The sequence below is a fragment of the Arvicola amphibius genome, chromosome 2, assembly GCF_903992535.2.
Source record: "Arvicola amphibius chromosome 2, mArvAmp1.2, whole genome shotgun sequence".
NCBI lineage: Eukaryota > Metazoa > Chordata > Mammalia > Rodentia > Cricetidae > Arvicola > Arvicola amphibius.
Window position 1 is genome coordinate 32,890,163 of NC_052048.2, and position 25,067 is coordinate 32,915,229.

Genomic DNA, 25,067 nt, shown 5'->3' on the forward strand with positions numbered 1-25,067 from the left:
AGGAAAGAGCTTGTGTTGCCTTAGCTAAGCTGCCATGGAAAGGTGGGGATATCTGGCACACTGTCTCCATTAAAAGCACTGCACCCTGTGAATTTATGGCCCCGCTCAATGAATTTGGACATTGTGGAAATGCATAAACGTGTTTGTCTGTTTCTGATGTAGCGCTCTCATGAGAAGGAGCCACCCAGGCAGAATGGCAGACGAGCAAGAGGGCCCTCCCGGAGGCCCACAGGGACTGTCTTGAAGGAGTCAGCTGTATCAAAGGCCATCGAGAAACCAAGGCAAGAAGAGACGTGGCGATCGGAATTGGTAACCTGGAGATGAGTCGCTAAGAGCAGGTTCAGTGGGGCGGGGGGGAGGGGGGAAGGGGGAGAATGCTGATTGGAGTGGACTGAGGAGAAAATACAGTATGACAAAGAGGTATCAGTGGAAAAAACAATGCGGGGGGATTGATCAGTAGCTAGAAGAAACAGGGGTTGAAGGGTATTTTATTGTTCTTTGTTTTCCAATGGGAGATGTTCATGTACGGATGTGAACATTTGGAAAAGGGTAAACTAATGAAGGAAAGAGAGGGATCACTTTAAAGGCAAAGCTGGAACCCGGATCACAGGTGGAGACCGGGCCTTAGACACAGGCTCAAGTGGGGAAGGTACAGGGGGCAGGGAGGTGCGACAACAGGGTTAAGTAGGCAGCTGGTCTGCAGGTGTGACTGGCCCGTGAGCCTGGGCTTAGATGACGAAAGTCTTCCCAGTCATCAGCTGAGGGTCCTTATCTAAACAAAACAGGGTCTGGAAATGTGACCAGTACAGCTGTGGCTTAAGGGCCATCACCGCATCTTGCCAGGTGTTAGACTGTTACTGGGTGTCCACTGGCTTCTGGTCAGTATGAGGTCAGAGCACAGACTAGGAGGAAGTTAACAGAAGGCACAGAAGAAGCTGCTCAGGCAGGAATCCAGTCACCGTCACCTCTTCAAGTCAGGACACAAACAGATTTTGGGCAAAACCGCATCTTACCCACTGCATGTGTCCTAAGGTTATTAGGCCTCCCTTAATCAAGGGAAAACACAGAGCCAACCTCGCCACTGCTCCCAAGGAGCAGGAAGCGTTTGGGAAACTTATATTAACTTAATCGCGTGTGCAGGAGAGAATTCAGCCCTGCCTTAAGCGAGTCTGGGCGGTACTGGCACAGGTCTTTAATCCCAGCACTTTGGAGGCAGAGGCAGGTGAATCTCTATGAGTTCGAGGCCAGACTGGTATACAGGGCAAGTTCCAGGACAGCTAGGGCTGTTATACAGAGAAACCCTGCCTGGGGGAGGGGTCGTGGAAAGTGGGGGTGTGTGCTTAGCTTTTATATCAGGCTTACAGGAAGAAACTTCTAAACTCCCTTGGTTTTCTGAGGGATAAAGGGTCTTTGTTATTCATGGTGGACCCCTTAGACCACGTGTTAGTTTGACATCTAGAAAAGGTGGGATGTGTAGACAGTCCAATCAGATCAATCAATCAGGGTTCACTAATGAAGTCCCAGCCATAACTGAATAGTGAAGCTCAGGCGGCCACTCTGGTTGCCAATACTCCTTCCTGTGTGCTATCACATTCTGATGAAAGGAGAGAGGCATGCCCCGCAGTGATCTCTCAGATTCTTTGCTGTGTATCTTCATGTGACTTGGTTTTGCTCTGAATTGTTTTTTATGACACACAGTGCCTGGGAATACAATTCCATTGAGTTCCCTGATTCCCACAGAGCTCTAGTCAGCCCTGGGGGTTGTTGGAATTCCAGAACTTTCAGCTGATGTCAGAAGAGAAGGCAGTCTTGTGAAGGATTATGGCCTCAGACTTTGTGGTCTGGCTAACTTCAGGTAGCCCTGGTATGGGACGAGATCTAAAAATCACCTACTTTAACTCTATTTCACAAGTGAAGAAACAGTCTGGAGATAGGGGGATGTTATAACAGAGCAGGGAATTGCCCCAAGTATGCAGGTTTCCAGCGTGGTGTGATAAGATGATTAAGCTTAAATATTCAGTATTTGTAAAAGAAGGAATAGTATGGCTTAGATATGATTTGGGTGTGTCCTGTTAGGCTTCCTGTGATGAAATTAAATCTGCAATGTGATTGCAGGCCATCATTAATGATCTACCAAGGCTATCTTCCAACCTATACACCGGAAGGTAACACTGGGACCCACAGAGATCCGCTTGCCTCTGTCTCTCCAGTGCTGTGATTAAAGGCATGTGCCACCAGGGCTGGCTCTAAAGAACATTTTAGAAAACAAAAGATATTAGATTGGACCAACCGGACAAACAGATCCAGAGAGGGACAACTTACCAACTGGCACATTGTTTCAATTTAGTCACTTTGGGGGAAAATATTTACTATACATCATGTTTCTGTCTACCTTAAGTGGCATATATACTACTGCCTAAAATATCCAATTTCTTCTTTTGGCAATTCAGGCTCATTATTCTGAATATCAACATTTCTTTCTACTGATTCTACAATGATCGAATGTCTAGGGTAATTAGCTTCTACCCTAAATAACCCAGTCTGATTCTCCCTGCCCAGTATAAACTGTCAGTCCTTTATTCTTTCCCACCGAAGGATTTCTGGAAGGCTGATGGTTTGCTACTGAGTGCAGTATAATCTTAGAGGGCATTCGCTCATCTCTAGATAAGGTGTTGATATTTTTCCAGGCCTCAGACTGTAGGATCGAAACCCAGAATGTGCTTATTGCATACATTAGCTATCACTGGGTGCCTCATATTGTTCTGCCTTATTTTATTAGGGTTTTTTTCTTTTTCTTTTAATTCTCATAACACTCTAGGGATATGAACTACAGTTACTTTTATTTATCTACTGCTATGGACCTTCTCCAAGGCCATAAAGCTAAAGAAGCAGGTCTAGAATTCCTAACTTGGGAGATGTTCACTTCAAAGCTAGCACTCTATTCTGTTCTATTCTAGTCCCCCAAACTATTTCAGGTTGAATTTTGAAGGAAAGGTTTCTAAGAGAATCCTAACAAAAATGTCAAAACCTGACCTTCATTAAAGGGAAATGATTCCTTACATAGCTACACAGATGTTTAGGGGAAAGTTTGCTAAGGCTCATGGATTCACTGTGCAAGTTCTTACCACTCTAGTGTATAAAAGTTCAGAGGTGAGAGTCCTGGATATATTTTTGACAAATGAAATACCTCCTTCAGGCCCAAGGTGCTATCCATTCTCTGTCCTATTGTAGAGCCCTGGGCCTAAGGTTCTACAGAAGCTTGTGTGGATTTTCCAGGAGCCCTGTACCTGAGATGCTGCCACCGCGGTGAGAGTCATGTACCACATCAACTGGAGAAGGCCACCTCTCTCTCAGAGGAACAAAAGCAGATTTCTAATTGGAATTTTACCATGTCAGTCTCCCCCAGAACTGGGGTCTAGCTTTCCCTTCCTTCCAAACCAATAGCCTTCTCAGAAAGATGATCTTATACACATAGAAATAAAAAGCCAGTAAACTGGTTCAGACTTCCCTCAGAGATCTCCTAATTCAAACCAAGACATCCCGAGTCACAGGAAAATGGGATGCACTTCTCTGGAGTCTTCAAATTCAGGACAAAGATCCAGGACTCTACCTCTGCATAGTTCCATAGCTGATACTGCAAACTGCTGAGGAGGCCAGAGAGGAAGGAATGGAAGAGAAGGAAGAGGGAAAAGCCCCTGGATCTCAGCTAGGTCTATAGGTATTGACCTCTGCTTCTTCTTGAGCCACAGTGTCTGCAGCAGTGGGTTCATGACTGCGCTGGGTGTCTTTGCGGTTTCTTACCTGTGGCTGCTGGGTGGTTAAGGGTCTCTGAGGAGACAGGGCAGGAGTCCTGGACAACAGCTGGGTCATTCTGCTGATGACTAGATCAGTGATGAGTTGTCTGTCCTCCACTTGGTGGTCCCCAATCAGTGGCATGCTACAGTCCATGACCTGGTGGAAGATGGGGCCCAGGTAAGGAAAAGGTCTGGAAAGATAAAGGCCCGCTGTGCTTTGTGGGACTGGATACAGTTTAAGGCAGCAAAGTGGGTTGGCTGGCTGGAACTGCGTTCCTCAGCAGTGACTGGGATCGCTTGCTCCTGCTGCAAACATTTGCCATGACCCCTTTCCTTTTCCTTCACCCAGAGCAGAGCTCTGGGATGCAGAGTGCTGGGAGTGGGAAGAGGAAGAAGAGCAGGAGAAGGTATGGCCCAGGGCTGGAAGTTTACAGGAGCAGGAAGACACGGAAGGGAATGCCTTAGAGCAGGCAGCTTGCATCCTTTGACTTTTCAGTCTGTCCCCAATTGTTCTGCTCATTGAATGGCCTGATTCCCGCCTTGCTCCTGACCAGGACAGCTTCTCTGCTTGTCACTGATTTTGATTCTGTATCTACAGCAATACTTCCTCTCTTTACGAAATATCTGCTTTAGGGGGATCATAGGCTCCCCCTATCTCTGTGGTTCAACTCTCATGTGCAGATGATAAACAGGCTTACCCAGAGAGGGTGGCATGGTTATCTAGAAAGTTCCACGCTAATCAGGCTATGGAGTATATTTTCAATCTGAAACCCACTTGGGCCTCCTGACACTACTATTCTGGAAACACCAACTCCTGTACTTCCAGGAAGACGGAGTCCAGTGAGGGAGCAGTGTGGGGCTCTCACTGCCACGGCTTTGCCTTTAACAGGGGAAGGAGTTAGCAAACCTGGGTTAGGGGACCAGGCAGAGTGCAATATCACTAAGACTAAGAGATGTTAGAAAGAAGCATCTGCATTCAGGTGCCAAGTTGAAACCAATTCACCCTGCGGCCATAAGCACACATCATGGTAGAGAGGATCCATTGCCTCATGTAATAGTGACTTAGGTTTGACTGAACGATTCTCTCAGAGGAAAAATGATACAATCACTACAATGCCTTCATAACAAAGTCGGCTAGAAACCAGGCACCTAGATGTGCCATCTAATACTTCTTGTGTGACGTGGCCAACAGCTCTCCACTTGGAGAGGAAGCTGCCTATGCAGATCTGCCGTCTTGGACATTCATAATAGAAGACTCTAAATGTGGTGTGAGATTCTCACACAACTTTTGAGCCAAAAGTCTGGTCCCCGTCTGGATGTCACTGCATACTGACCTGTTCCTTGGACCGGACTCACCTCAAAAATGTAGTCTTTCCCATCTTTGCCATGCACAGCTTTGACTGCACAGATGTCCAGGCCACCAAACATCTCAGAGCAGGCATCCACCCAGAGCTTGTACCTGGAGGGGACAGGAAGACGTCCTGAGGCTAAGACAGTAAGCTCACACCAAGCCTACTGATAAGGTCTTGCTGAGCTCACCTTTCCCATCCCTCACCTCCATTCTCCTTTCCTCTCCACCACCGAGCACGGTGCCTATTTGTGGTGCCTCCCCTTTCTGACCCCCTGAACTCACCCACATTCCCAAGCCCAGAGTTGGGCCTCATGTCATCTAGAAGGCCTCCCACCCCATGCTATTATTTCTTTATTAGAGCTTCTATGGTACACTGTCATTAGCTCTGCAAAAGGATTTGACTTGGCTCTGCTTGACCTCGTTCCCTGGCTTCCAGAGCCTTTGAGTTGTATTAGTCCTATCTCCACAGAGCCTCCCTTACTTCAGGTGTGCCTATTCATAACACCTCTTGATTGACAGCCGCCTTCCTCTACATGTGGATAGGACGTCGCTCACTCACCGGTCTGACATGGCGATCTGCTCCAGCATTGCAGAGCCTGTGTTTGTCTTCCAGTTCCCTGAGATGGATGTCCTCCTGAAACAAGGTCCCACCAGGAAAGGACAGTCTGAGTCATACCAGCATAGAAGGTGCAGGAATTCCAGAACTGTCCATCACCAGTTCATTGCTGCGTTCCCCACCAGAATTCTCCTGAGCAACTAAAGGGTCTCTGTTGGGCCTAGAGTCACCTGTCACCTTGATGGCCTGTTTTCTCAGCAAAGGTCTAGCTCAGAATAATCCATTCAATAGATAAGAAATACATCTTTCAAAGACTCACAAAACCTCTAAAATCTAAACTATATAGAGGCTACTAAGCAAACCTGAACAAATACAAAAAAATTGAAGTAATTCCTTATGTCTTAACAGTGGAGTAAAACTAGAAATCAACAGCAAGAGAAATCACAGAAACTACACAACTACATGGCAAATGAACAATGCACTTTTGAGTGAATACTGAGCCATTGAAACAGTCACGGGGCAACTAAAAACTTCCTAGAATCAAATGAAAATGAGAGAATCACTCATTAAAGCTCTGAGATACAGCAAAGGCAGCTCTGGGAAAGTGTATAGCTAAAGTCCTAATGTGGAAAAAATCAGAAAGGTCTCAAATAAATAACCCGATAATGCACCTCAAGATCCAAGAAAGGCAAGAAACCAAACCAAAGTATAATCACTGGCAAGAAATAGAGATGAGGGTAGAACTTAAGAAAGTAGAGACTAAGAGAACCATGCTACACAGAACCACACATTTAAAAATTGGTTTTTTAAAACAAACTAAGCAGAAATAGAAGACTCAAAACAACAAAAGTAGAGATGAAAAGGTTATTGATACAAGAAACTCAACTGATAGTAATCATTAGAGAATATTTTGAAAGTTTACATCACAAAAGCTAAAATCTAGAAAAATGGATAAATTTCTAAAAATCTATGGCCAACTAAAATTAAATCAAATGATATAAATATATTAAACCCATAACAAGCAACATGAATGATACAGTAATTAAATCTAATCAGAGAGTAAAGCAAGGACCAGATGGAGTCACTGCCAAGTTCTGTAAAAATTTTAAGACTTGACCTCAATACTCATCAAAGTCACAAAAATGGAAAGGAAAGGAAAGCCACCAGATTTACTCTATTATACAAAGCCAAATAGACAAACCAGGTAAGAGCACAACACAAAAAAGAAAAACTTTAGACTAATTCCACTGGTGGATATAGATGTAAGAATTCTCAACAAAATACTTACAGACCAAATTAAAGAACACATGAAGAAGGGCTGGCAAGGGGGCTTAGTCGACATAAATGCCTGTCACAAAGACCAGTGCCCTGAGTTTCTTAGGTCTCAGATGGAGAGAACCAACTCCCACAAGTTGTCCTCTGACCTCCACGCTTTCACTGTGGCATGCACACACACACACACGCGCACGCACGCACACACACGCACGCACGCACGCACACACACGTATCCTCATGAGGACACATGCTCATACACACACAAAGGAATGCAATACAAATCTTTGAAGATACATCAAGGTCAAATTGGTTTCAATCCAGGGAAGCAACATCGGTTCATCACACAAAAATTTAAAAAAAAAAATAAAAAATTAGCACTGTAAAAATACATTGAATGACAGAAGTTACATGAGTATTTTAATAGACACAGAGACGGCATTTGATAAAGCTCAATATGATAAAATTCTAAAGAAACAGACAGCCACAGCTACACGGAGAAACCATGTCTCAAAGAAAGAGAGAAAGAGAGAGAGAGAGGGGGCGGGAGAGAGAGAGAGAGAGAGGGAGATAGAGGAGGAGAGAGAGAGAGAGAGAGGGAGAGAGAGAGGGAGAGAGAAAACCTGTGGGCACCATTAGTGAAGGGCCCAGTACCGCCACTACTGTAGTCTCTATATATGGCCTTTGTTCCTGTCTGAAGAGAGATCAGACTCCACTTAGAGACTAGTGGAATGGCTATAGTTTTATTTCTTAGACCTCTCCTCTGACGTACAAAGAATTCAGGCTAAGAAGCCTGACTTAGTGGCATCCTTTCCCTGGTCCTACCTTATGGCTCTGATGAGGTTAAACGGTGGCTGCCGAGGGAAAGTGGATAGTTAGTATAGGCTGAACACTCCACATGTACTCACATGTAAGCCTTGTAGTTGTTGCCAATCTTCTGAACCCGGATGTCATACTTGGCGTCAATGAAGGGTTCTGCTGTGGCATAGGTTTGGGTGAGGGCCACCACGCTAGCAATGTCCTGGAAGTCGTAGTGATTTTCCACTTTGACCTAATGTTGATGTGAGACAGACAGGAAGGCAGACATGTGGATGCGCACACTGAGACGCCACAAGGGCTTACTCCAAGCCAATCACGCAGTTTCTGACACTGGTAAACATGAACATCCCTTCTCTCTAGCAGCTCCTCTGTCTCTAGTCCCTTCCAGGAGCCAGGGTCACACTTGTTGCAAAAGATCTAAGGGGCCAGCTGGGTTGGTTATATTCTTCATTGTATGACTGGGCAATACCTATGGCTTCCAAGGGACCTGGTCAGGTCCTATGGAGAAAGCCACTGACACAGGAAGAAGAGTCTACCAATGGACTTGCTGAGTAAAAGCCCCCTTGGACACAACCCAGACTGCCACCAGGCATCCTGCCTTACCTTGCCCATGCCTGAGTGAGCATGGCCAATCTTCACCACCACAGGAAATGTAGGCAGTGTAAGCTGAGAGAAGAAAAGGAAGAAATGGACTGGTCAGTAGGTCTTTTCTCTTTGACATCCTAAAATATTTTTCTTGGGATGACCCTTGGGAACATCCTTTAAAGAATCAGCATAGGGGCTGGAGAGAGCTCAGCAGTTAAGATGGCTTGCTGCTTTTGCAGGACCTGGGTTCGGTTCTCAGTAGCCACACCAGATGTCTCAGAACCTTCTGTAATTCCAGCGCCAGGGCTTCTGACACCTGTTGGTCTCTGCAGACTCCTGCATGCACATGGTGCACATAAACTCATGCAGGCACATGTATATCCATGTAAACAAATAATAATAAAAAAACTTCAGTGAATATTGTCAAAATACATTGCATGAACTTCTTGGACAATATTAATAAAACATTAAAATAAGAAATAGTGTACACTAGGAGCTTTATACATGGGACCCAGAGAATGACAGCAACATCCCCAAGGTCACACAATAGGCTATGTGTGCCCTGTTCTCCTATCTGATGCCTTCTGCATCTCATTGCTTCAGTTTCCCCTGCATTAGACAACCCTGGCAGGACCTCCTCTCAGCTAAGGAGAATTTTTCTTTAATTCATGAAAGAGCACGTTTTGCTGGCTGCAGATTGCACTGTAAGAAACCAAAAACATTTGGAATGCATTTTGAGCACCTTAATGCCCACTGAGACATGCACCTCTGACCACCTCTCCCCGTCACGTGCCATCTTTCCTGTGCTGGTCCTAACTGTCCTCTTCCTCTGTCACACTCTCCCCTGCTTACCAACACCACAGACTCAGTACCAAACACAGACTTGGTATCCTAAGGCCTATGTCTGTCCAGCTCAGGATTCGGAAGAGAGAAGACATAAGAATTCGGTACATTTGTCCTTGGAAGACATCCTCAGCAAAGTAAACTCTCCCTCCAAGTAGCCTTGTTTAAACAGAGGAGGAATAATTAAGACTTAACAGAGGAAGGACCCTCTGAAGGTAGGGTTTTGAGTTGCAGCAAAATGCAGGCAGAAGCAGTAATACAATGGAGCAGGGGAGCAGCAGACAGCACATTGGCTGCTAGAGCAGGGGAGCAGCTAGAGTAGGGGAGCAGCTACAGCAGGGGAGCAGCTACAGCAGGGGAGCAGCTACAGTAGGGGAGCAGCTAGAGCAAGGGAGCAGCTAGAGTAGGGGAGCAGCTAGAGCAGGGGAGCAGCTAGAGCAGGGGAGTAGCAGACAGCACACTGGCAGCTAAAGCAGGGGAGCAGCTAGAGCGGGGGAGCAGCAGACAGTACACTGGCAGGTGAAGATTCTAGGTCTCTCCACCACTCACTTGTCAGCCACTTCATAGCATTGAACCTCTGTCAAGCGACAAGCTTGGGATGATGCGTTTAAGACCCCTCCAAGTGACAACTCTATCTCGGTCTGAGCACTGTGTGAAGAACTACTCTAGACACCAGTCTGGTCCTACCAGCTGCCTCTGTCTGACTCATTCTCTCCCAATTCCCCTTTTCAAACATCACCACTGCCATCTAATTGGACTTTTCCAAAGGAGACAGCTATCGATAGCAGGGAAAAGTCAAGTCTATAATGAAAACTCGAGTCTCATGGAGTGGAGTCGTGGTCATGAATGTGAGTTTGGTGCTCTGGACTGCAAAACAACAAGAGGGAGGGATCGTGTAGTCCAGTCCTGTTTCATGGAGAAAAAAGTTGGGGTCCAGAGAGGCAAAGATCACAAAACGACCCAGTGGCAGTCAGAATCAGGACTCGGCCCCCAGCTCCCGCTGAGGCAGTCATTCCACGAGTTTCTTTTCATTCGGATTCTTGGAGCACTTTGCTGACAAACAGTGGACAAGGCTTGGGTCACAATGACCGCAGTGCCTGTCTTGTTTGCTAAGTGGCTCCGCCTTCTGCAACATGGCGGTCTCCAGGGGACAATGGTGTGCACTAGGGACTTTGAGGTCCAAAGTTTGCCCTGACCTGCTGGGCAGGACACCCTGTGTTTTAAGCTCCATGGAAAGAACTGCCCTCAGCTCTCTGAACTCTGTAGTCTAAGACTCTGCTGTGAAAAAGTTTTAAAGCACTGGCTACTTTCTCTGACATCCTTCCCCACCCCCCAGCTGACAGCGCCAAGACACACACACACACACCCCAACTTTCTCTGTCCTGTTCCCTGACTGTTTGCTGTTGCTTTGGAGCCTCATAAATAGGGCATTGAAAACACTTCCTGAGGCTGAAAGAAGCCCTGAGTAGCTTGTCTCATTCCCAGTATGCCGCTCAGCGAGGGGTCCGTCCTCCTGTCACTGTCTCTTTTGCCTGTTGTAATTCTGTCTGCCTCTGACTTGGCCGGTGTCTCTGCGTCTCTGCCTCCCCTCACTTGTTCCTATTGCCGGAGCCTCTGTCCCTCATCTTTCCACCTTCCTGTCTCTGCGCTAGTCTTTGCGTTTTGTGCTTTGCCCCCAACGCCCTGTCTTCCCTCTACTTCCAGGCTGCTGCCTCTTTCGGAATCTGCGGGCTGCATTACTGGGTCTGTTGGTCTAGTCAGGAGGGCTTTGGGTCCGGTGGCTGTGGGTGGCCTGCTGCCAAAGGAGGGAGGAGTCCATGGGGGGCGGGATTGGCCCTAAAGCCACCTCATAAAGACTGGGACTGCGGGAGGCTTTCTGGAGGAGTCCTGGAGGGGCTGTTTGTTGCGGCAGGCAGACCCCAGGAGCTCAGCTGGGGCTCTGCAGTGTCATGCCCTGGAGCCCCCTGGCTGCGCTGAGCTGGGCGCTGGTGCTGCGGCTGCTGGCATTGCTGTGGCCCCTGGGGCTGGGTGAGGCGTGCAGCTGCGCGCCTGCGCACCCCCAGCAGCACGTCTGCCACTCGGCTCTAGGTGAGTCCATGGCCTTTGAGGACCATACCAGGGGATGCCCGTGGGGAAACTGGTGTTGGGCCGAGCTGTAGACCTGGAATCTGAAGGAAGGGGTGGAGCTAAGATCCTGTATGGGTGCCTCCTGCTGCAGCTGATAAGTCAGAAATGGCTGTTGCTTTATAGACCTTGGAAGTACAAAGCCTGATTTGTAGGGGAATAAATAAACATTCTATCACAGGTCTCCAGAGTAGTTCCCGTCAGCTCAGCTTGATGGGACCTAGCTGTCACTGGAGCCATCCAGTAATTTTCAGAACTCCCGAGGGGAGGGGCGCTTGCAATGAAACACCTGCCTCCTTGCCTGCAGTTGAAGTTGCCACAGTGCCACCACAGGACGTCACAAGTCCCTTCTCTTCCACTACCTGGATACCCTACCTCCACACCTTTAACTACTGGCAAACTACTATTCACCCTTCATTTTCTGAAGGCTTTTTGATTCCTTGTTGCGTACTTTGTGGTGGGTGCTGCTGTTTTTCCTAAGGTGTTCTCCACTAGATCTAGACTTCTGCAGGATGAGAACTCTGTCGATGAGCCTTGTGCCTAGTGCAAGGTCAGGCAGAGAGAAAGAAGTTTTTTAAACAAATTTTCTAGGACGGGGGCTGTAGTTCAGTGACAAAGAATTTTGTCTCTCACACGGAGGCTTTAGGGTCAGTCTTCAATACCGGAAAAACAAACAAACAAGCAAACACCAAAAAGCAAAAAGCAAACCAGGTTTCGATTAGATAGCAAGAGATGAGCTACTTCAATGGAGAATGGGGACATTTACAAATCTGATAAACATTCTTTACTCTCACTTGTTGGTACGTTAAGCGATTCTAAGATGTATCAATAGATGAGCCCCATACCAATTGCCTTGAAGGGGTTCCTACCCTCCACTCACTATTCCCAGGGCTATGGAGAACTCGAGCTCTAGAAACGAACAGGTTAAAGGGCAGAAAGAACACAGTTTAAGGACCTAACAGCCCTGAAGGATCTGAAGCTGGCAACCACTACAGAGTAAACTCCAAGTTCCTTCTCTCATATGTATCGTACTGCTGAGAACCCAAAAACACTTGAACCAATTGCTGGATACTCAGAGGACCCCAGGCCATCCCGATCTCATATTGCATACTCCCACAGTGCTGAAGTCTCCCTTTCTTTCTGTGCAGTAATCCGGGCCAAGATCTCTAGTGAGAAGGTAGTTCCTGCCAGTGAAGACCCTGCTGACACTCAAAAAATGATCCGGTATGAAATCAAACAGATAAAGGTACATGGAGCAGGACAAGGGCTGAGCCATGATGGGCTGATGGAGGGATGGGGTTTTGTGTTATGGAAGGATGAAACTAGTGAGACTCAGGCAGTGGACTCAGGACTCCTTAGGACGGTGCTGATGTGGAACCATATGAGCTGGTACAGGCAGGACCCATGGGAACCATGACTGTTCAGGGTGGGGCTCGCTGTCTATCCTGTCCTACAACTTTGTCTGTGGGACCTAACTCCCCATCTCCCTGGAATAAGGTTTAGATTTATTTAAAAATAAATAAATAAAAACCAGCAAGGTTCTCTGTACACCAAACCTGAATTAGACTTTGGCTTGACGTTTGAAAAGAGCATCTTTTAGCCTGTGGCCCTGCCCTGACCCAGTGCTGCTCTTCTGAAACTGCCTTCCAGATGTTTAAAGGGTTCGAAAAGGCCAAGGATGTTCAGTATGTCTACACACCTTTTGACTCCTCTCTCTGTGGCGTGAAACTAGAAACCAACAGCCAGAAGCAGTATCTTCTGACTGGTAAGTTAAGGGGCTAAACAGAGGTGTGATAGTGGCCATGACCGCTTGGCTAGGGAGAGCAATGAGACTCCCTCTCAGAGCAGGAGTCCCTGCTATAGTGATCCTGGCCACTGTTTCCCTGTTTTCAGGAGAGTCTGCTCTACCAGTCTAGGATAGCTAGTTCCATTTTGAAAGTTTTAATTGGTATAAGGCTTTTGGCATCTTGAGCCCAAATACATCTCCTGAAGGTGTTTCCCTTGTGTTCATGGCCGCCTGTGCACAAGCTCAACTCTATAGTTCATCTCCATGAACCCCAGGCGGGGCCAGCCTCCATACCGAACTGGTTGGGACAGAACAGTAAATGAGCCATCTATCCAATATACCCAAGAATACTTTGGGTGAATAAATAAATAAATATGGCACTAAATAATTCTGGAATTTTGGGAAAGAGGTGTTGGTGTGGTTGTGGACAAGGGGGGGAAGCATCACTGTTTGGTGGCTCTAAGCTGGCCTATCAGATGGAAAATTTCTGTAAGGAAATCAAGGGAAACAAAACCCCCAGGCCACAGGGAGAACAGGGAGGAGCTCCACTCTACCCGTGGAGCCAGCAGATGACCATCTACTCCCTACTGCCAGGCCTGGGCAGGAAAGTGGGGATTCATAGTCCTCAAAGACTTCCTAGTCCAGACACGGCTCCTGAAAAGGACACAATGAACGGGGCTTCTCAGCTCTGAGGATGTGGGCTTGTGCTGCCCTGGGCAGCCTCTGCAGAGACGAGACATGCCACTGTACCTTCCAGGTCCCTCATAAGCCGACCAGTCTCTTCACATCTCTTGATACCCCTCCCCTTTCTCAGGCACCCACTTTGTGGGCCTCACCCTCACTGAGGCACTGATGTGTATCAGAGAAAAGGAAACATGGGGGCTTTTGTCCTTGAGGAGGTCAAGAATAACCAAGGGTGGGGAAAACACAACTCTACAAAAAAGTGTCAGTGGTGCCCTGCCTCCAGAAGCCAATAGGGAAAAGTCCTTTGTGACTAGAACACTGTGACCATTGTAGCTCTTCCTGTGTCACTTGTCAGTGACATAGTACCCTGCACCTTTCTCCCTGAGAGCTGAAATGAACTACCTGTAGTTTCAAGGTGTGTGGCTGTCCTCCCACCTTTGTACAAGACAGTCCCAGTGTCCGGAGGCCCTTGCAATTGTTGACAGTGAATTCCCAGTCATCCTTTCAAGACAACATGAGCATCAGCTCCTCTAGGGCAGTTTCCTTCATCCACCCTCCTCTACACTTGGAGATAAGCATGCGCTCCTTTGTTCTTATATCTGGGTAATTGCATTCCGGTAAACTATGCCTACTTTCTGTCTACCCTCCTAAGGGGTAGAGAACCTGCCATTTTGATTTCTACATCTGGTACTAGGTTATAGCAGATGTTTAGTGACTAAATGGTTGAGTAACCAAATCCTAGCAGAGGTGAGGGTTTGCCTTGTCAGGGATGGCTTTGATGAGAAGACGTATTGAAAGGTCTCTATGGTGCTAATGTAGTTAAGGCTCAGTAGTTAAGAGCACTGGCTGTTCTTTTAGCAGACCCAGTTCAATTTCCAGCACCACAACTTACGAGCTCTTTAAGAAAAAGATCCATGAAATATTGGAAGGAACTTGATAAACAAATGTTTAAAAAAACACTTTCCTATGGGGAAATAGTCACCGAGACAGATATCAATTGGGCAGGAGAGGCCAGAGTGGCTATTGGAAAGGAGTAGACGTCTTCTGGGGGCCATCAACTGAACCAAGCACTCTCCACATCCCCTCACTTAGTCTCGGCAACAGCTTTAGTATTCCCACCCTCCACCAGAAAAGCCTGGCTGCAGCAGTTAGTATATAAGGGAGTATGAAAAAGAAAAAAAAAAAACCTACTCACAGCCTGGCTTTTTTCTCCCTCCCTGTGCTAGGGATCTAGCTCAGGCCCTCACACAAGCTAAGCGTGTGCTCTGTTACTGAGCCACATTCCCACTCCTGCAGTCAGCCATTTTCTTGTTTGGTTTTTACTTGCGTCTTTTGTTTGCTTGTCTGTTTCTCTAAGAAAGGGTCTTGCTATGTAGCCCAGGCTGACCTCAAGCTTTTGATTCTCTGGCCTCAGTCTCCTGAGGGATAACGTTACAGGCATGTGTCACCAGATCTGACAAGCTCCAGGCTGACTTGAAATCCCACCTTTTTTCTGCTTCATGCTTAAGGAACACACCTCCACCAGATCCCATCTGTCTTGCACAGACACCGTGTATTAGTCCCTGCCTTAAAAGGTTATAGGGGTTTGTCAGTCCCTTCTTTGAGTCCTGAGTTTTCACTGATGTCATAAATTCATCTGAGACTGGAGTTTTCTGTGTTGTATAGTGTATTTAGCATAAATAAGGCATAATTTCAGCACAGAAAGGGAGGAAGGGAGGGAGGGAGGGATGTCGGAGGGAAGGAGGGACAGAGGGAGGGACAGAGGGAGGGAGGGACAGAGGGAGGGAGGGAGGGAGGGAGGAGGAATCAAGGATCAAGGAAGGGAGGGAGGGAGGGAGGGAGGGAGGAAGGGAGAGAGAGAGAGAGAGAGAGAGAGAGAGAGAGAGAGAGAGAGAGAGAGAGAGAGAGAGAGAGACCATTACTTTCTGGGCTGTTTAATGATGGGGATCCCGGGAGCCCTAAGCAGTCTTCTGACTGGATCTGACTAGATTCCTTCCTCTCCACAAAGGCCAGATTCTCAGTGATGGAAAAGTCTTCATCCATCTGTGCAACTACATTGAGCCCTGGGAGGACCTGTCCTTGGTGCAGAGGGAGAGTCTGAATCATCACTACCACCAGAACTGTGGCTGCCAAGTAAGGGAATGTCCATTTCCAAGGTCTTCTGTGGGTGAGGGACAAGCTTAGAGCCTTGGGGTCTCATCCTTCACGCGTTCCTCCACAGACAGGTACTTCCTCACTTCCTACCCTTATACTGTGCCGTGGAAGTGGGGGTGGGGAGGTGGAGACTGCAGTACCTTATCTCGAAGTCCTTATGCTCTGGGTACTGCAACCACACAGGGCAGACTGAAGTGGCACTAAATCGCCACTTAAAGAAAATCTAAGCCAGATGTGGTGGCTCAGTATCTAAGCCAGATGTGGTGGCTCAGTAGTGCTTGAGAGGCTGAGGCAAGAAGGAAGATTTCAAGTTTGAGGCCACTTGAGCAACATAGTGAGACACTACCTTTTTAAAAAATGAGAAAAGGGAGCAGGGAAAGGCAGAGTACTTTTTCCAGGCCCTGTAAGAGTTAATTTATTTTCAAATTTTAACTTACTCTATAACAAATTTGTGAAGATGGAGATTTTAATTTTAAGGTAAAGAAAGCAAAGCTCTGAAGAGCATTTATAGTCATGGCAGCATGGGAACCCATCAAGGCTGAGTCTAGTGACACCAGGATAATTCTGTTCACGAGAAGATGGGGGAGGAGAGCTCAGGAGGGACCTTGGGACTGGGGAAAGACCATGGCAGGTGAGATGGCAGTGAGGCGACACAGAATGTGCAAGGCAGCACAGAGGAAGGACACTCTATTCACCCTGATATTGTGTGATCACCAGATCACCACTTGCTACGCAGTGCCCTGTACCATCTCAGCCCCCAATGAGTGTCTCTGGACAGACTGGCTGCTGGAACGGAAGCTCTATGGGTACCAGGCCCAGCACTATGTCTGCATGAAACACGTTGACGGCATCTGCAGCTGGTACCGGGGCCACCTACACCTCCGGAAGGAGTATGTTGACATCATCCAGCCGTAGTGGGGACCAGTGAACACCACATCCTTGAAGAGTCCTGAAGACCAAGCCAGTTCTCTGTGGTACTCTGACCATCACCACCTGCCATGTTGCTACCAGATGATGGGAAGTGACAAGTGGGTGGCCTGGCCAGCATCATGGCAGCTGTGGAGCATGTGACAGCTTATGTCCACATCCCCAGCTCCCAACTTGTCGAGGGCTGGGGAAGGTAGTTTGACGTAGCTGCCTTGCCCTCAGGTCCTCTCCCCTCTCTCTCAAACCTTGTTAGTCTAGTTGATACCTATCACTGAAAGTTTTTATTCTGGCTTTGTGTTCTCCAGTCAGGAAAATGTATGTTCCTTTTCTTAGCTCACACGGTAAGGGAGAAGCCGCGAGTGTCGTAAGACGGCACAGCCTTGTGGTGCACGCTATGGAAGGGGTGACTGATTCCTGAGTGGGCTGGTTGGCTGGAATGAAAAGAATACACTAAAGCCCCATATCCTCTACTCCCACCGGCTCATCTTAGCCTAATCCTCTGACACATTTTCGTCTGCTTAAAGGATACGGTGAGAGCTGAACAGCCCACTCTTCCCTGTGCCCTGCAAGGGGCCTGATACTGTTGTTGGCAGAAGGACTGGCCCAGCTAGCATTCATCTTTGGACAAGGAAAGACTTACTATACAAGAGCAAGCATTCTCTCTCCAGGTTAAATATCTCTACCACCTTCAGTTGGTGGCCAGGGACTTTTCCACAGCCTCCTTCAGATTGCTTATGTCTTTGTTCCTATCTTAGAACTTTGCTTTTAAACAAAAGCAAAAAGATGAAACAACAAAAGTAACCCCAGAGCACGGTCTTCTCCTAAGGCCAAATTCTAGTAGAGGTGAGAGGGAGATAATAAAAGAGCCCTCTGGGAACCGCACGCTAGTGGGGAACACAGCTTGCACTTGCTTCAAGTTTCTTCAGTGGCTATCCTGCTAGATGTTACAGCAGCAGACAGCTACCTGTGATTCTGAGGGTATCTCTACCCTTCAGCTACACCCCACTACCTGTGTGTCTAGATGTTACAGCAGCAGACAGCTAGCGGTGATTCTGAAGGTATCTCTACCCTTCAGCTACGTCCCATTACCTCTGTATCTCAGACTCTAGTTACCAGCCCCTGAAGGCCCCTCAGCCTCTGTAAGCCTTCCTTATTTGTCTAAATGGGGAAACACTGACAACAGCAGCCTCTATGATTTGCTAAACCATAGAGCTCAACATCCCAGAACCTTTTCCTGGGAAAAGCGCTGGAAAAGATGGCAGAGATCATCAGTTCTTCTGACAACTCAGGACTGTTTCTTGTTTTGATATATGGTCAGCTGTTGAGCAGGGCCATGTGTGCGGTGCTGGAGGAAGGCTCTGGATTTAAATGCAATGATGGAGATCCCTTTTGGAGAAGGGAGTGGGAGGGGACCAAACATGACCTCTGTCCCAGAACACAGCACTTGGAGGGCTCTGGCAGTGAGTCTCCAAGCGGGATCATCCAGTGATAATCCACACCATCCTTGGGCAGAGAGTGTGGGGATGGGGAGGAAGATGGAAAGTGACCTGCAGGTTGCTCCGTGTGCAACATCTTCATAGCTTTCATCTGACCATTTTTCCTTCCCTTCTAACCTCCGGGGGCAGAGTCAGAGAAGGTATAGGATTAACTCTGCTTTGTCACAGTTTGGAGGTAGCAAAGGAAATGGAAGTCTAGCAGAGAATAACAGAAGCAATAGCTTCTACCTTAGGAGGCTTCATACCCACCAGAGGCTATTACTTGAGGAATCTCTTTGAAGTCATATGCATGCTGTATGAGGTAGCCTGGTCAAGGGCAGCTATGCCCACTTGGCGTGGTTAAGAAATTGACATCCGGTGAGGGACTGTAACACCGCCAGAGACACATGGCAAAGCTAAAGCTATACTCAAAATTGTGAAACCTCCTGACTATTGATTTATAGATTTGTCTCTCATTAAAACACCCTTTGTTTCTGCTTCCCTCTACTCGGTACCCAGAAGTGGAAAACAAAAAGCTGTTGGCTAGACTCTAGCCACTTTCGCTCCTCTATGCAGCTCTGCAGCTACCTGAGGGGTTGGGCTGAGAGGCTGAGCCCTTGACAGGCCTCCAGAGTCACCATGTGGCTAAGAGTAGGAACAGCACAGAGTCAAAGCCCCAGTCGGCCACCTACCATCTCGCGGTGGTTGGGATAGTATGTCTGCTCGATGAGTGGGAACTTCTCCCCGCCCAGGGTCTTGAAGATGGCTACCATCTGGGCAAACTGCAAAAGACAAGAAATAATTTCACTGCATTTTTGATTTCTGAACCAGACAAAACATCAATTCATCAAATAAATGTAGAGCATTTTCTCTGTAGAAGACATTGTGCTCAATAAACTGACAATACCAAGAAAGGAAAAGTACATGCAATTTCAAGGACGTATGCTTTAAAGAGAAAGCTAGTATTCACAGAGGAACTACTTAATTTTAATGGTTTCCACCCAATCTTTTCAAATTAGCAAGGCTGAGAAGGGGCAGGGAACTTCACCTGAATCCCAGAAGTGGGTCCGGGCGAGTGGTGCACATCTATAATCTCAGCACTCAGTGAGGCAGGAGGATGATGAGCCTGAGGCCAGCCTGGGCTACAGAGTGAGCTCCAGGCCATTGTGCCAGGCTAAATGGTAAAATATTGTCTTTAGGAAAAGAAATCAATAACAGCTGAAAAGAAGTGAAGCTGGACCAAAACGTGAACTCTTTAACTCCAAACACATGCTCTCCTGAGCAATGGAGCAAGACAGAGCTGAAGCAGTAACGTGCCGAGTCTCAGAAGTTCTAGCGCCAGGCAAAGAAATAAAGGACAACCCTCCCGTGCGCTATACAGAGCCACCAGAGTCTGCACAAGAGAGGTGACGTGCATGAGGGCTGTTCCTCAGGAAGACTGGAGAGAGGGTCCAGTGGTCAAAACACACTGATCTATCTTCATGGCTCTGCTTTGGCTGGAATTGCAAGAGCTAAACTTGGTATAGACCCCTTTATCTGTGGCAAAAGGAGAGGAGGCAAGGTTCAGATATTCACAGTGCGGGACCGGAAGGCTTCTGGTTGCACATCCACGCACTCCTTGACCTTTCAAAAAACCAGAGGCCCATGGCCCGAGGGATCACGCTCTTGAGCACAGTTCTCTGCCAGAGCCGTCCTTCCCGGTCTGTTTTCTCCTGAATCCTGTGAGTACCTACTTTTCAGATCCACAGAGGCTGTGCACTTCTCGCAGGGAACGGCAGATCTTTCCACTGGTCCACATTAACCCACAAGGCCCACCCCAGTGCACGGGCAGTAGCACCTTCTCTCTAGTGGGATCAGTTCAGGCTTCTAACCGCCAATAGCTTGGTCAGCTACAAGAGGAAGTTGTTGGACTAAGCCTACCCTCCAGTTGTCAGAAACAGGAAAGCTAGAGCCTTTTCCCCAAAGCTCAGGTTCCATTCTCTGCAAGGGATCTTAGTGTGTGAGCTATTCCGGAAGGGTTATCAGCAAAGTGGAGTCCCCTAGTGTCTTCCTTTTAACTCAGTAGTTGCCTTTGGACAAAAGGCCGCTTCCTCCCAGGCTCCCTCTTCAGATGTGAGCAGAGAACTGTCGGTTTCTTCAGCTTCTCACACCGTGCATCAGGAAGAACATATTTCACTGCGTTTCCCCACACCCCTCCATCAGACTCTGGTCCTTTGGTGGGGAAGATTTTATGAAAATGCGGGGAAATGTGGGCCTTTCTGGGCCACGTCTTCAGGGTGTGGAACTGGTAGCTTCAGAAGTCTAAGACTTTCTTTAGGACTCAGGATCTCACACTTCGAATGGTCTCCACACGGGGTCTGAGGAGCCTAGGGCATACCTGGTACTAAAGCCACACTGGCAGAGTGCCCGGGTCGCTTTATCCCTTGCCCACGGCATCCTCTGTCGTTCTCTGTTTACTTCTAACCCCTGGAGCCTTCAGTTTGCTCTGACTGACCCCCAGTCCCTTCTTGCCTTCATTCCCCAACCCTTCCTCACCTGACCTTTCGGATCTCTCTGCCCACCTGGACCTGGCTGGATGCCTCTTCTGTCTGGGCTTCTGAGGCTCTCCAGCATCCCCGGGAAGTTGATGCCAGCTCTGCCTAAAGACCTCTGTCCTGCTGCAGCCCACACTCTGGCATGGCACCAAGACATGTGGGGCCCTATCTTCCCTGTGTGTGGGTGAGTTACACAGACAACTACACTGATGCCAGGAAGGCCTCCGGCAGACTCCCAGGGCCCTGGGACAGCCAAGACTAAAATGACAGCCAGTTCCCAGGCTCTAGTTGGGTCCCTGAGAGCCCACTCTACCCTCCCTACCCTATTCCCTGTCTGATTAATGGACTGGACTTGGCATCAAACCTCTGCCTCCCTGGAAACTCAGATTAAGTCGCAAGTACACAGTTACCAATTAAACAAAGGTAACATCTGATAAGGGCTATTTCCTCTATGCAGAGCAAAAACTGAATCTGCGAGCTGGTGTGGGGCTGGTGGTGAACAGAGAGAGGCTTATTTAAACCACCCGTCTAAATGACTTGAGAAGGAATTCACTAAAGAAATGCGGTTTCGGGTTCTTTTTAATATTGTGTTAATCCTGTCTCTCCTAGATACGAAATCCTTTAGTTTAACCCAGGTCTACCCATTTCCAAATGATCTAGAATTCAGCTACACTGTAGCAATCGGGGGTGGTGGCATTCTTGCTTTTTCTGGACTGCTACTTTTATCCATTTCTCCTCTGAAACCCTAACGGCTGCCCTGGCCAGTTCTGGGGACAGCAGACTTGCTCAGAGTCATTCTGGTGCAAGGCACAGCCTTCTCTAGCACACTGGATGGCTCTCCCTACATCAAGAACAAAGAAATTTAGGGAACACGAGCCAAAGTTGTCGTGTCAGAGGGACACTCCCCTCGCCGTCACTAAATGCGTCCACTTCTACTGACAAGCCGAGAACAACGCATAAAATGTCATTTGTGTGGCAGCTGCTTAGTGAGACGCAGGGAGAACTTGGTGTGGGGCCAGCAAGCCCTGTTGTTCCCATGCAATGCCAAAGGCGATGTGCTGGGGCTGTGAATGGGTGAGAATGTGACCCCTCACCAGATCCCAGATCCCGTGAGGGATCCTTCTGTTCCTCCCTTCTCTAGCCTCTGCCACAGTTTAGGAAAAGAAAGCATGGAACCATGTCCTTTAGGAGGTCTCAAATATCAGGGAACTATAATAACTACACTGGCAAAGTAATGGCATTTACTGTTAGTCACAGTCTGTAGACACAGAAGATGGATAGTCACGGTGCTATGCCATTCAGTCGCTCAGTAAAAACTGGTACCAGTGGCATCACCTTGTGTAGCTACAAGAGAACCAAATTCTGACAGGAAGTGGGATGGGGTGGGTTAGGGTACATTTCAGGATGAAGGTCATGTGACTGAGGAGAAATGGGAGGTTCCTAGAAAAGATATTTGATAGATGCCTCATCTGCGCTTTCTGACACAGGCAGCACACTCAGCTCACGCCACCCTTTCAGCCCATTTCTGCAGAACAGTAGGATTCCAGATGTCACAGGCCACACACAGGGAAAAGCTGCAAGCGGGGCTTAGGAACCCAGCCTCTCCTCGAGCACAGCAGCTCTCCTCCTCCTCCTCGTCCACACCTCTTCCTCCTGCACTGGAAGGTCTCCCCATCCAGAGAATAGGAAAGCTGTCCATTTGAGTGTGGACAAAACAAAAAAGTCAAGAGCAGAGTTAATGGGCCCACGTGATTATACAATACCCCTCCAGCTCCCAGAGCCAAGAGGTTTACGGTTCAGAAATGTCACAATAAGCCTGGTGAGCCTTGGCAATCTAGCGTGTGTGAAACTTGACTTTTGAAAAACAAGAAGATGAAGAGGATATGATTAGAGGCAAACATTTCCTTCCACGAGGCCAGCCGGGGGCAGTGGAGCTATCGGAGGAGAGTCCCCAGTCGTCCTAGGCCCTCATGCTTCATGAATGCTTTCCACAGCCCTCCACTGGCCGTGGAAGAGGAAACCAAGCCAGCTCTTCTTCACGTTGTGGGAGAGACAGCGTGACGTACAGAAATCCTGGCTCTGCAAGCTTGGCAAGTGGCTTAATCCTTCCTGGGTCTTATTGCTCTGTACAAAAGTGAAAATAATAATACCCTCCCTGGTAAGTTTATCGTGAAGATTAAATGAAATTACACAGAATAATATCAGAGGGTGGCAGCACACCAGCAAGAGGTTTTATGCTCCTCGTTTTCTTTCTCGTCCCACGAAGAGGTAAGACTTAAGTGTCTCAAAGGAAACTTCCAGCTCACACTAACTGTCGGGCTCATGCGTGTGCGAATGAGTCTGACTCTGTCAGCTTTAGGTCTTTTCAATAGTTTACCCATGTTAGGAGGCAAGAGGCAGGCACTTTTATCACTGCAGCTCCCAGCCTAGGAAAGACCCACAGACCTGTAAGGATTTTGTCACAGGATCTTTGGGCAGCATGGTGGAGAGGTCAGGGGTCTCGCAGCCCAGGACATCTGGTGAGATGCTACGGTGATGGCCTACTCCACCCAGCCCCAGCTCCCAAGCCTCAGGTCCTAGCTGATGCTAGGATGGAGTTCTGGGAGGAAGTGCTCCACGGTGGGGAAGGCCTTACCACCCACGGCTTGTCACAGAAGTTGTAAATGGATTCCAGCGAGTTGATGCTGGGCAGCCCTGCGTACTGCATGCCAATGACAAGATGGCGGAAGTCCTCGTTCTCTGCCATGCCAAAGGCGTGCTGTCGGATGAGGACAAAGTCTGGTCTGAAGGACCTGGCAAGAGGGCAGAAGCAGGTTTCCATTAACCAGCACCTTGTGACACATTGCCAAAGCCCAAGGCAGAAGAGATGTCAAAGACCACCCAGCCCATGACCCTCGTGTTACTATTACTCCTTTCTGGATGGGGTAATAAGGTCTCATGACACTTTCCAGAGGATATCTGAGAACTGTGTTTCTGAATCTGCCCCATTCCTTTGGACTAAATGCTGTCTTTGTCTAGCATACAAATATTTGGAGAAGGGAAAAGACACTTTTAGAGCAATATACATTAAGTGAAAGAGATTTTTCTCTATCCTCATGGGGGGTATGAACACTTGAAGCTCCTGTGCTTCATGGAAGACCACACGACTACCGGGTCTCTGATCTTAACGTACTGTTCAATTCCTTACTGCTCCTTAAAATAGGCAATGCCCTCATCAGGCCCCAGGAGAGCAAGAAGCTAGGCTGGCTGAGGGCAGATGCCAAACTTCCCAACGCTATTCTTCCAAAACGGACGCTAGGGAGCCGTGCAAATATTTTTCGCAGAACTGAGGTTGAGCAACGGGGCTGCAGGAAGCACTGAAGAGTACGGAATGTTCCCATGCATGGGAAAGCTTCCCTGGTTTCACCTCTAGCCAGCAAAGCTCCTAGCCATAGCTGCTTTAGAGGACTAGGTTGCCTGTCTTCATGCCCTAGCTTCAGAGACCTTCCCAGAGAGGCAGTTTGTGGCAGCATCTGCCCCCAAGGCTCTGCAGCTCAGCATTTGACACCATGTACAATGACCTACCTGGTCCTCTGCCCAGGCAGCCATCCAACCCCCACCTACAGGTCCAGCCCAACCCAGCTCAGAGATCAGCTCTAGTGAGGCTAAAGGAGCTCCTCTCAGTCGTTCAAACACTTCTTACCAAGATGGTACGACATCTTCTGAGAGTACTCTGACCTTTCCCCAAGTTCTGGGGCCTGATGTGAAAAGTCCAGGCATCCCCCGTTAAGCCTTTCCTGGTGGACACTGAAGCCCAGCTGTATTCCTGACATCAAATCCCAATCTTATATCCCAGTTTCAGGAGCACCTGCCTGGAGCCCTGCTGCTGGACCTTCTGTCACTACCTGCCTATGTGAGCATTTCCACGACACATTTGACTCACAGATGGAGAAGCCCACCTATCCTGCCGTAGGACCTACCTAAGCTCACGTCACACCTGAACAGGCGTCTGCTTTTCCTACATTCTTCTTCAGATTCCAGAAAGGGCAAGCCCACCTTCCTGTTGTTAGGTCCCACACATATCCAGTCTGGCCTTTTCTGTCACTGACCCAAATCCTGTTGGACACTAGACTCATAAGGGTCAGGTTCCTGTGACTGAGGTGATCAAGAGAGTGACATGGGTC

The 25,067-nt window shown here is 48.1% G+C and overlaps 2 protein-coding genes across 3 annotated transcripts in view; one reads left to right on the plus strand and one right to left on the minus strand.

Moving 5' to 3' along the window:
* Syn2 (synapsin II) overlaps positions 1-25,067 on the minus strand; it is a 156,865-nt gene that overhangs the window by 16,845 nt on the left and 114,953 nt on the right. Inside the window, exons 4-10 of the mRNA XM_038320423.1 lie at positions 23,540-23,696; positions 19,063-19,152; positions 8,396-8,458; positions 7,882-8,024; positions 5,705-5,779; positions 5,151-5,253; positions 3,802-3,951 (exon numbers count right to left, since the gene is read on the minus strand). Of these exons, the coding sequence (XP_038176351.1) occupies positions 3,802-3,951; positions 5,151-5,253; positions 5,705-5,779; positions 7,882-8,024; positions 8,396-8,458; positions 19,063-19,152; positions 23,540-23,696 (781 nt within the window). The remainder of the gene's footprint in view (positions 1-3,801; positions 3,952-5,150; positions 5,254-5,704; positions 5,780-7,881; positions 8,025-8,395; positions 8,459-19,062; positions 19,153-23,539; positions 23,697-25,067) is intronic.
* On the plus strand, positions 10,949-19,249 carry Timp4 (TIMP metallopeptidase inhibitor 4). Of its 2 annotated transcripts, none has more exons than XM_038320426.2 (5): positions 10,949-11,308; positions 12,493-12,590; positions 12,995-13,109; positions 15,823-15,947; positions 16,705-19,249. In XM_038320426.2, the coding sequence occupies exons 1-5, from the start codon at positions 11,170-11,172 to the stop codon at positions 16,801-16,803; spliced, it is 576 nt and encodes a 191-aa protein (XP_038176354.1). In that variant the 5' UTR covers positions 10,949-11,169; the 3' UTR covers positions 16,804-19,249. The 2 variants fall into 2 exon arrangements, with proteins under 2 accessions (XP_038176354.1, XP_038176353.1); XM_038320425.2 differs by having other exon boundaries at positions 11,038-11,308; positions 16,686-19,249.